General features: G+C 52.2%; 1 protein-coding gene across 1 annotated transcript in view; it reads left to right on the top strand.

Moving 5' to 3' along the window:
• EVC (EvC ciliary complex subunit 1) overlaps positions 1-6,254 on the top strand; it is a 111,063-nt gene extending 104,809 nt beyond the window's left edge. The window contains exons 19-22 of the mRNA XM_004383580.1: positions 1,334-1,460; positions 3,367-3,460; positions 4,926-5,037; positions 6,176-6,254. Coding sequence (XP_004383637.1) covers positions 1,334-1,460; positions 3,367-3,460; positions 4,926-5,037; positions 6,176-6,254 — 412 coding nt within the window. The remainder of the gene's footprint in view (positions 1-1,333; positions 1,461-3,366; positions 3,461-4,925; positions 5,038-6,175) is intronic.
• The last annotated feature ends 5,438 nt before the right edge of the window (positions 6,255-11,692 follow it).

The raw sequence follows: 11,692 nt of genomic DNA, 5'->3' as shown, positions 1-11,692 counted from the left end.
CATGGGCATTAGTTGTGGAACCAAGTAAAACGAAATCCTTGACAACTTCAATCTTTTCTCCATTTATCATGATGTTGCTTATTGGTCCAATTGTGAGGATTTTTGTTTTCTTTATGTTGAGGTGTAATTCATACTGAAGGCTGTCGTCTTTGATCTTCATCAGTAAGTGCTTCAAGTCCTCTTCACTTTCAGCAAGCAAGGTTGTGTAATCGGCATATCCCAGTTGTTAATGATTCTTCCACCAATCTTGATGCCTGTTCCTCTTCATACAGTCCAGCTTCTCAGATTATTTGCTCAATATACAGATTGAATAGGTATGGTGAAAGGATACAACCCTGACACACGCCTTACCTGACTTTAAACCATATGGTATCCCCTTGTTCTGTTTGAACAACTGCCTCTTGATCTATGTACAGGTTCCTCATGAGCACAATTAAGTGTTGTAGAATTCCCATTCTTAGCAGTGTTACCGATAATTTGTTATGATCCACACAGTCGAATGCCTTTGCAATCTGTAAAGATTAAAGCCAAGAAAACCCTATGGGACAATTCTGCTCTGTTACACATGGGGTCACCATGAGTCGGAATTGACTCCACAGCAATGGGTTTTGTTTTTTAAGCTGCAGGGTCTCTGGTGCTTTTAGGAGAATGTTCTGTCTCTGGGAGTACGATGGTGTTCTCTCAAGGAATAGGCCTGGGAGGCCAAGGGGGTCAAGACGAGCTTGCTGCTCAGCCACTTTGCAGTGGGGTGACCTCAGGGCTGTCTCTCAGAGCCTCTCCCTCCTCCTTGACTTTTCTGCTCCCTGTCCCGCTGACGTCACCGAGCTCCTCAGAATCGGGTGAAAAACCGTGTACTCAGAAGCTCTGCAAACTCCCAAACGCTTATTAATCAGTGTCCACTGTTAGGCTGAGCCAGCCTGCTGATGGGGGAGACACGCCCTGTGTCTGCAGCATGTGGCTGTAATAAATCGTGCCCAAGACATCCATCCTCCTTAGTGGCTCCAAGGGCTCAAGTCCTTCTAAAAACCCGTAAAACCTGTTGTCAAGTTGTTTCCTACTTGTAGCGACCCTATAGGACAGAGTAGAACTGCCCCATAGGTTTTCCAAGGAGCAGTTGGTGGATTCCAGCTGCCGACGTTTTGGTTAGCATCCTAGCTCTTAACCACGGTGCCACCAGGGCCCTCAAATGTGTCTAACCCATTGCCGTCGAGTCGATTTCAACTCAGACGTGTCTAGTTGTCACGACTCAGCAAGCCCTGTGGAAAGATGGGTGCAGGGGCTTTGATTGACCTGCCGGCACAGGGGGCGCTGACAACCCTCATCCATCCTCCAGGATGTTGTCACAGCAGAAAAGGTTCCTGGCCCAGTTCGCCATGCATCAGCACCTGCGCCTGGACTCCGGGAAGCAGAAGGCCAGAGTCATGGAACTTCTGGAAGAGCAGTTGGAGACCCAGCTCCAGGTACGAGCCGTGGGAAAGAAGAGAGGAAATAACACGCCCAACCTCATGGCTCACACCGCCAACCCCTCCACAGGACCCCTGGCCCCTGCACGTCCCTCATTGCCCGCTGAGTCTCACTAGCTATGGGCTGTCTGCTTGGACCATTAGTGCCTGGAGGGCAGGCTGGGCCTGTGCTGACTCTCCGTGTGTCCGCTGCACCCAGCTTGGGCCAGGCCCATAGCAGCTGACCAGTTCCTGTCCATTCAGCGAGAAGGAAGACAAGTATTTTCCTGAGTGTGGCTCTCACCACAAGGTAGTGGCTGGGGCTAAGGGCAGGGTCGTTTAGGCAGCATTGGTGACTGATGGATCCCTGGGTGGCTCAAACAGCTAAGCACTGGACTACCAACCAAAAGGTTGGTGGTTCAAATCCACCCAGAGGTGCCTCAGAAGAAAGGCCTGGCAGTCTCCTTCCGGAAGATCAACCACTGAAAACCCTGTGGATCGCGGTTCTACTCTGACATGCATGGGGTCACCGTGAGTCGGAATTGACTCGATGGCAGCTGGTATTTTGGTGGTAACTGAAGTTTGCACTTTTTCTGGAACATACAGGCAGATCTGATCTCATTGTGTATAGTGGATACTTCATCACGGAAACATCTTGTTACTGAGATTGTAAGGTGAGGCAATCAAGCAAAGTGGCTGCCATTAAAGAAAAAGTCAAACATTCCAGAATGTAAGCATTTCACAGCATGTTGGGCCCTTGGGCGAAGTGACTGCCAGTGGTGGCAGTAATAAAAGAATATCCAAACCCATTGCTGTCGAGTTGATTCTGACTCATAACGACCCTGTAGGACAGAGTAGAACTGCCCCATAGGGTTTCCAAGGAGCGGCTGATCGATTCAAAGTGCCAGCCTTTTGGTTAGCAGCTGAGATCTTAACCATTGCGCCACCAGGGCTCCAGTATATTTGTAAGAATATATATAAGAATATAGTAATTATAAAAACCAGTTGCTGTTGACTCTTGACAGCCCCCCGAGTGTCAGAGTAGGACTGTGCTCCATAGGGCTTTCAAGGCTGTGGCTTTTTAGAAGTCAATCACCAGGCTGTTCTTCCAGGACACCTCTGGTGGACTCCAACTTCTAATCTTCTGTCAGCAGCCAAGCGCCTTAACCGTTGGCACCATCCAGGGACTCCATAGTAATCATAAACCCAAATAACCAAACCCATTGCCATCGAGTCAATGCCAACTGATAGCGACCCTATAGGACAGAGTAGAACTGTCCCATAGGGTTTCCAAGGAGCGCCTGGTGAATTTGAACTGCCAGCCTTTTGGTTAGCAGCCAACTGCTTAACCACTGCACCACCAGGGCTCCTAGTTAACATTTATTTGTTGAGGGGCCATTATAAACAGTCACTGGGCTGAGAGCTTTACATGCAGTATCTAACGTCATCCTCCAACAGCCAAGGAGGAGGTTACTGTTATTATCCCAGTTACGGTGGGGAAACTGAGGCTTAGCGGCAACATCACACTGCTAACAAGACATGGAGCCACAGGTTTGGAATCCAGCCTGTCCTGCTGAACCACGGTGTGGCAGTTAAGAACTCAGGCTTTAGAGCTGGGCGAAAGTGCTGAGATTCTGGCTCTGCTGCTTCCGTCCCCATGGTCCCAGCGGGTCCTCAGCCCCCGACCTCAGTGTTTTCATCTGTAAAAGGGGATTCATGGCTGGTGTGAGTGAGGAGCACCAGTTGTCTGGCCGGAGCCTGCGTTTGCTTCCTCCCTCCCACGTGCCTCTGCCCTGCCCAGCCCTTTCTGGATGCTTCCTGGAGATGGATCCTCAGAGGTGTCAGACATCCTTCAGGTGGGGTGGTGTGGGGGTGTGTAGAAGGGCGGTGGGAGCCCAGCTCACCCTCTCCCCTTTGCACTCAGGAAGCCGAGCAGAGCTTTATCTCGGAGCTGGCTGCACTGGCCCGGGTGCCCCTGGCTGAAAACAAAGCATCGTCGAGTAAGCGCGGGCTGCCGGGTAAGTCCCAGAAAGCGGCAGCTGCAGGGAGGAGCTCTGAGCTAAGGGCGCAGGTTCTAGTCCACGCACGGCCGGTGGTCATCAAGCAACTCGTGCCCTTGGGCACCGCCCAGCTGCCTGGGCTCCGTGTCCCTGTGTGCAGTGAGCAGGCTCAGGAAGGACACCTGGGGTCCTTACTCCTAGCCCTCGGTAATGGAGTCCTGGCTTGGCCCTACCCAGCTGGGTCTCATCCCTGTTAGCTGTAAAACGGGAACAGCAAGTCCTCCTCCCCCGACAGTGACATCGCAGCGTCCTTGTTCCCAGCCCCTCCCCTGACAGTGACATCACAGCATCCTTGTTCCTGATCCCTCCCCCGACAATGACAACCTCAGTGACATAGCAGCGTCCTTGTTCCCGGCCCCTCCCCCGACAGTGATAACCTTAGTGATGTCACAGCGTCCTTCCTGGCCCCTCCCCTGACAGTGACAACCTCAGTGACATCACAGCATCCTTGTTCCCAGCCCCTCCCCTGACAGTGACATCACAGCATCCTTGTTCCCGGCCCCTCCCCCGACAGTGACCACCTCAGTGATGTCACAGTGTCCTTGTTCCTGGCCCCTCCCCCGACAATGATAACCTTAGTGATGTCACAGTGTCCTTCCTGGCCCCTCCCCTGACAGTGACATCACAGTGTCCTTGTTCCTGGCCCCTCCCCCGACAATGATAACCTTAGTGATGTCACAGTGTCCTTCCCGGCCCCTCCCCCGACAGTGACCACCTCAGTGATGTCACAGTGTCCTTGTTCCCGGACCCTCCCCCGACAGTGACCACCTCAGTGATGTCACAGTGTCCTTGTTCCTGGCCCCTCACCCAACAGTGATAACCTTAGTGATGTCACAGCGTCCTTCCTGGCCCCTCCCGACAGTGACGTCACAGCGTCCTTGTTCCTGGCCTGTCCTCCGTCTGTCACTTTAGAATAGCCTGCATCGCCCCCGAGGGCCCAAAGTTTTAAATCCAAGTGCCTTGTCCCAGTTGTGCCACCAGGGTGATCAGGAGTCCCCAGTGGGGCCCAAACCTGGTCCCAGGATGCCAATATAAGGGAAAAGCGGGGCTGGTGGGATGATGACTGGGACGGCAGTGTGAAAATACAGAGCTCTTAAGGCAGAAGCGCAGCGCCCGCACTCTCTTCTCAGCTTGCTCCTGCTTTGTGAGGCTTAAAGGCAGCTGGGTATGGTAGTCAGACTAGGGACAGGGGGTCTGAGAGACCAGAGTTCCAATACCACCTCCGCCGCTTACTGGCTGTGTGGGCTTGGCAAAGCACTGCGCTTCCCTGGGCCTCAGTTTCCTGGTAAGCTTAATGGGTGTAATGGCAGTGAGACCCCACAAAGGATGCCCAGAAGTTACCAGGTGGATCGGAGTGAGGCCGAGCCAAGCTTTCCCTGGCCAAAAGTCAGCCCCAGTGTCTGGTTTCACCTGTCCTCTGCAGAGAAGCCCCTGAGGACCAAAAGGAAGAAGCCCCCTCCCCGGGACAAAGGGGAGCCAGGGGCACTCAACGATGACGACTCCGCTTCTGGGGGTCACACCGCAGGACCGCTCAGGTACAACGGGGTCCCCAGCTTCCTGCTCACTTGCTGTGCGCCTCCTCCTGGGCAGGAAGGCTAGCCGTTCTCTCAGCCGCGTTTAGTGTGAGGGCCCGAGGAAGGATGGCTGTAACGGGGCACAGCAATGTAAACCCTGACGATAATGGGAAATATTGGTGTTAGGATTACTCTTCAGTTGTTGTGAGCTGCCATCATGTGGGCCCCCCACTCATGGCGACCCCACACACAACGGAACAACACACTGCCCAGTCCTGTGCCATCCTTATGATCAGTTGCTGATTGGCCCATTGAGAGCCATAGAGTCTTCATTGGTTGATTTTTGGAAGGAGATGGCCAGGCCTTTCTCCCTGTCATCACTGTTATTATTAGCATCTAATTTGGTTAGTCACCATGGGCTCCAAGCCCCACCAGGGCCCAGCCTGACCAGTCGGGCAAACCCCTCTCCCACCAGGGTGGCTACTGGCTAGAGATGCTCTGGGATTTGAAATGGGGAGGTCAGCCCTGGGCGCCCCAGTCACGTGAGCACCCATGCCTTCAGTCTCGTGGCGCATGGACACTCTCCCACCCAATACGGGGAAACGAGGAATTTTGTTTTTTTTTTTTGAACAACCCACATCAAAATGAAAACCACTGGGCTGTCATTCAGCTGTAAAAAAGAAAGAAGTCCTGATACAGGCCACGACATGGATGGACCTTGAGAACATCATGCTGAGTGAAATCAGCCAGACACAAAGGGACAGATGTCGTCAGATCCCACTTAGACCAAGTATCTGCAGCAGACAGATGCACAGAGACCGAAGTCCGTTCATGGTTCCAGGGACGGGTGCGAGGAGAAAGGGTCACTGAGTTTCCGTGTAGGGGGATGAAAGAAATTGGAGAGAGTGGTGATAGTTGTCCCTCGTGATGAACGTGATTACTGTCACTGAATTGCACACAGAAAAATGACTGAAATGGCAAACGCCTTGTTAGATCTCATCACAATAAAAAAAATTAAATTAAAAAAGTTAAACTGTTTTGGTGGCCAAAACGTGGGTTCAGCGCAGATGAGCTTGACAAGTGACTGGGCCGGGACAGACGTGGTCGGGACTGACACCTCAGGTTCTAACTGGTGGCATTTCTTCCATGTTTGCTGCAGCCAAAGACCGAGTCAGCAGGACAGTGACGTCGGTGCTGAGAACGCCAGGAAGGTGCTGAAGAAGAGAAGCGATTTGTAGTTGAAGGCTGGTCGGGCGGTAATGTGGAACACTCTAGAATCCTGGCTGAGACGCGGACGACCCCACCCCACACCTGTTCCCCAGCCATGCGGGAGACCGTGGGGGGACGCGGGAGCCCTGGCCTCCTCGTGAAGACAGTGGATCTCTCAGTCGGCCTCATAGGGTGTCGTGAGGGGGCATGGGAGGGGGCGTCAAAGGGCATCAAAGAGCAGGAGTATGGCGGCCCTTCCCCTGACAAAATTAGGAGGCCCCGTGCCCGGAAATACATCTTTTGGAGTTTCTTTTCTGGTTCGGCTTCCCTGGCCTGTGTTTCAGCTCCACTCCTGTTGAACCCTGGTGGCGCAGTGGTTAAGTGCTCAGCTGCTAACCAAAAGTTTGAACCCACCGGCTGCTCCTCCAGAGAAAAGTGGCAGTCTGCCCTTGTAACGATTGCAGCCTTGGAAACCCCGGGGGGCAGTTCTGCTCTGTCACATGGAGTGGCCGTGAGTCAGAATCGACTCCACAGCCCCCAACAACAGCAACGCTGTGTCCTGACGCTGCCCCGACCTGCCCTCCCCGAGCGGTGCTGACCCCAGTGCCCTTGCATGTGTCCTGGTTACAGCCTTGGGACACCGCTGTTCTCCAGGCTTCTCCATGAAGCACCCCCGCCCCCGCCCCGAGCCACTGAACGGTCTCCACGCCTTTGTCTCTGCCACTCGGTCACCCCCACTCTCTCACACACCACGGCCGTTACCTGCCTATCCTGACCAAACGGATTCCCGTCTTCAGTGTTTTCCGTGCTTTGGCTCAGCCAGCAGCTGAGGGCTGAATCTCAGGGCCAATAACCCTGACAGGGACCAGGGACCCCTGGCCCGAAGGCCTGTGCTGACCACACCCTGGGACCTGAGGACCCAGAGACCCATAATGACATCTGTAGCAGCCTTTCATCCTGGGAGCACTTGAAGTTCCTGGGAAGAGGCCTTGCCCAGCCCTGGGGTCTTCCCTTGGAGGGGAGTGAGCTCTTCCATCACATAGCGGTACCTCCCTCCCCCCGCAGGAGAGAAGTTCCCAGTGGATGGTGAGAACATCTAGAAGTTCCCAGCCCAGCCACACACGTTAAACCACTGCCAGGAGCGGCGTTTCTTCCCCGTAGAGAAAATTGGTTTTCGCTTCTAAACCAGGGATTCTTGTCCTCAGCACTGTGGACCTTTTGGGCAGATAGTTCTTTGCGGCAGAGATGAGGGAGGGCCGTCCTGTGCGTTGTGGATATTGAACAGCATCCCTGGCCTCCACCCACCAGGGGCACCCCCCAGTTATGACAACCACAAACGTTTCCAGACCTGGACACGTGTCCCCTGGGGGCATCCCCCTGGTTGAGAAGCATGGATCTCAGAGCGTGTATGTCCTGGGCAAGTCCAGCCTGCTATTTCCACAAATTCCCCAGGACAAGCTTGGCTCTGTGGCTGTCGGGGCCTCTGTCTCGGGGATTTTCTGGACCATTTGTGGCCCGAATTTTTATTTCTTGAAACCTAAGCCAGACTTTTATTCAGGAATGGAGAGGCTCCTTAGCAGAAAAAAATAATCCATAATATTTACGCTGTTTTTTAACATTGCTAATCCCCAGTTCCTCCCTGGTCAGCCGTGGGCTTCCCAAAATTAACCGACTGCGCCCTCTTGTGGCTAAATTGCATTCCTCCGCAGAGTCTTTTTTAAAAATGACGGCTTCCTGTGTGCAATATTTTCAGAATCTGGTTTGCCCAGAAATCGCTTTTATTTTGTCACGTGGTGTCCTCGGCCCAGAGGAGCAACTTCTTCATTGGGAATGTCTGATTTGGTGTCATGGGTATGGTAAAGGCAGACCCCACCCCCCCACCCCTGCCCCCGGCAATACCAGGACTGGCCTGAGAGTAACCGCTGAGTGTAGGTTTAATGGAGTCACTGGGTAATGTGAATCGTTAGCACACTTGGCTACTAACCAAAAGGCTGGAGGCTCGAGTCCACCCAGAGGCACCTCGGAAGAAAGTCCTGGAGATCTACTTCTGAAAACTCAGCCACTGAAATCCCTATAGAGCACAGTTCTACTCTGAAACACATGGGTTGGCCGTGAGTTGGAGCTAACTCGACGGCAGCTGGGTCTCGGTAGACTTAAAGATCGCAAGGCCCAGGCCAAGCGCCTGTCCTCCGTGGATGGCGCTGACAGCCTCGGCCTCCCCACATCTTCTGGGCTGAACAGATTCTAGCCTTCGTGGCTGCTGCATAGGTACTAGCTTTTCTTCTTCGGTGTAACTGACTTAGCCAAAGGGACTGTGTCATGTGCAGTTGTACCCCACCCCACCCTCACCCCAACTATTGGGCTTGGCCCAGTTTGGGGCACATAACTCTCAAGACAGATCGCCCCTTCTAACTAGGATCAGGATATAGAGGCGATTTTCCTGATAGAATTACCTCCCTGGCAAGACACACAGCACTCAGCACCGTCCTGGCACAGGCTTTGCGACACCGTGAGGCTGATGAGGGGTCCTTGGGCCGTGCAAACAATTGACATGCCCTTAGCAAAAGGCTGGCATTTCAAGTCCACCCAGATGTACCTTAGAAGCAAGGCCTGGCCATCCACTTCCGAGAAATCAGCCAATGAAAATCCTACAGAGCACAGTTCTACTCTGACACACATGGAGTCACTGTGAGTCGGAATCGACTGGACGGCAACATGACCACAGCACACCCAGGGCCAGGGGAGAGAACGAGATCCGCAGTGAGGCCCCAGGACAAATCTCAACACCCCTGCCCTTTTGGTTACGTCTGCCGGTTCTTATCATGGGCTGTGGGTTGTTATGGCAATGGAAGGAGGTAGCACTGGAAAAGGATGGTAAATGGCCTATAGTGAGAGGTTTAGTGCATTAATTCGCCTGAGCTCGAGATGCTAGAATGATGCCAGTGGGGTTTCTAAGACATCTTCGTTATCTCGTAGGAGTCCCTGGGTGGAGCACATGGTTCGGAAATGGACTACAGCTGAAAGGCTGCCGGTTGAAACCCACCCAGAGACTCCTGGGAAGTAAGGCCTGGTGATCTGCTTCCGAGAGCTCACAGCCTTGAAGACCCTGCGGGGTGCAGATCTACTCTGCACACATGGGGTCACCATGAGTCAGAGTCGACTTAACGGCAGCCAACAACAACGCTGCCGCAAGAGAGGAGCAAACTGGGTGGTTTTAAAGGACAGAAATGGATTTCTTCACAGTTCAGGAGGCTGGAAGTCCAAACTGAGGGCGCTGGCGCTAGGGGAAGGCTCTCTGTCGGCTCTGGAGGAAGATCCTGGTCTAGGCTTGTCTAGCTTTCTTCTCGGCGTCCCTTGGGAATCTCCACGTGACATCTGTCTTTCCTCCATTTGTCCTGTGTGCCCAGTCTTCTCTTTTTATATCTCAGAAGTGATTGGGTCTCAGACACACCCTACACTAGTATGACCTCATTAACTAACAACAGAAACCCTAGTCCCAGCTGGGATTACGTCCACAGGCAAAAGGCTTAGGATTCCAACACAGGTTTTTGGGAGACGCAATTCAATCCATAACGCAAGGGCAGTAAAGTCTCTTAGGGGTCTTCCAGCCAGCCTGTCTCTGTTTTTTACTCTGTTTTCTCTGAAACCCCTGAAGAGGGTGATGCTGATCCTGCTGCTGCAGTAGAAGTCTACTCACGGTCCAACTCTTCCCTCCTACCTGCCCCACCCCCCTCTAATCTGTTCACCACTCTGCGTCTGGGGGATCTTTCTAAAACACAAATCTGTGACTGTCTTCGGTGGCACCCCATTGAAATTAGGATTAAAAACACCACCTTTAGTATGGCCCATAGGCCCTGTGAGATCTGGCATCGGCTCCCTGCAGCCCAGCTCATGCCCCCGCCCTCATGCTGCACCCAGCCTCGCCGTCCTCTCTCATGTCCTCACATGTGCCATGCCCCTGCCCACCACTGGACCTTTGGACATGATGTGCTTCCTGAGACACCCTTGCCCCCGTCACACCCCCTTGGCTTCACTAGCTCCTACCCTTTCTTCACATCTCAATTCAGGGGTCACTTCTTCATAAAGCCTTCTGTTATCCCTTTCCCCAGACAAGGCCAAACACAAAAACAAAAACCTTGCCATTGAGTTGACTTCAACTCACAGCGACCACATGTGTCAGAGTAGAACCGCACTCCATACGGTTTTCAGTGGCTGATTTTTTTGGAAGTAGATTTTCAGGCCTTTCTTCTGAGGCACCTCTAGGTGATCTCAAACTTCCAATCTTTCAAGCATGTTGGCTGCACCACCCAGGGACTCCAGACTAGTTGCCATCAAGTTAATTTGGACTCATTGTGACCCCATGTGTGTCAGAGTAAGACTGTGCCCCACGGGGTTTTCAATGGCTGATTTTTCAGAAATAGATTGCCAGGCTTTCTTCCAAGGCACCTCTGTGTGAACTCAAATCTCCAACCTTTTAGCTGGCAGCTGAGTACATTAATAGTTTGGACAACCCAGGGAACCCCCCAGACAAAACCAAGCCCTCTTTTATACTCCTAGCATGGTAGGTCTTGCTGCTGGAATTGTTGTTGTTAGATGTTGTTGAGTCTGTTCCAACTCATAGCGACCCTGTGTACAACAGAATGAAACACTGCCCGGTCCTGCGCCATCCTTGCAGTGGTTGCTATGTTTGAGCCCATTGTTGCAGCCACTGTGTCAGTCCATCTCATTGAGGGTCTTCCTCTTTTTTGCTGATGCTGTGCTTTAGCAAGCATGATGTCCTTCTCCAGGGACTGATCCTTCCTGATAACATGTCCAAAGTACGTGAGACATAGTTTGGCTATCCTGGCTTCTAAGGAGCATTCTGGTTGTACTTCTTCCAAAACAAATTTGTTTGTTCATCTGGCAGTCCATGGTATATTCTTTGCCAACACCACAATTTAATGCTTCTACTTCCCCCCAAATTAAACTTACCCACCCGTTCACCAGATGTGGTGACCCAATCCCAGGCCCTCGCCCTGAGGACTCTGCTAATGCACAGCAGGGTAGGAGAAGCAGGGGAGACCCAATTTCTGTGGGTCCTGAAACTAGTACATTGGGAGGAAGAGCTTCTTTATAAAAAGCAAATAAAAAATTACAAAATGTATGATTAAAATGAGAGAGGAAATCAGAACAAACTATATATTTTTTAAATCTGACAAATCCCACAAAATAACAAATCCATCTTTTCTTTATGATGAATTGTGACACACCTCTGAAATATTTTTGTTCTAATATTTCTTCACTTAAAATTTCATGCATCTGGTGATTGGGAGATTTTCCATAGATTAGCTTCTGATCTCTGTCCATTTCCATACTCAAGCTCCTCAATACCCACACACTTCTGGTGCTGGTTGCCATGGGAACCATTTGTGTCATGACAACCTCTGGCCTTGCACATTTGTGTCCTGATGCTCGGTGAGGTGACCAG

Source organism: Trichechus manatus, unplaced genomic scaffold, assembly GCF_000243295.1.
Source record: "Trichechus manatus latirostris isolate Lorelei unplaced genomic scaffold, TriManLat1.0 scaffold00111, whole genome shotgun sequence".
Lineage (NCBI taxonomy): Eukaryota > Metazoa > Chordata > Mammalia > Sirenia > Trichechidae > Trichechus > Trichechus manatus.
This window is presented reverse-complemented; position numbering and strand designations above follow the sequence as displayed.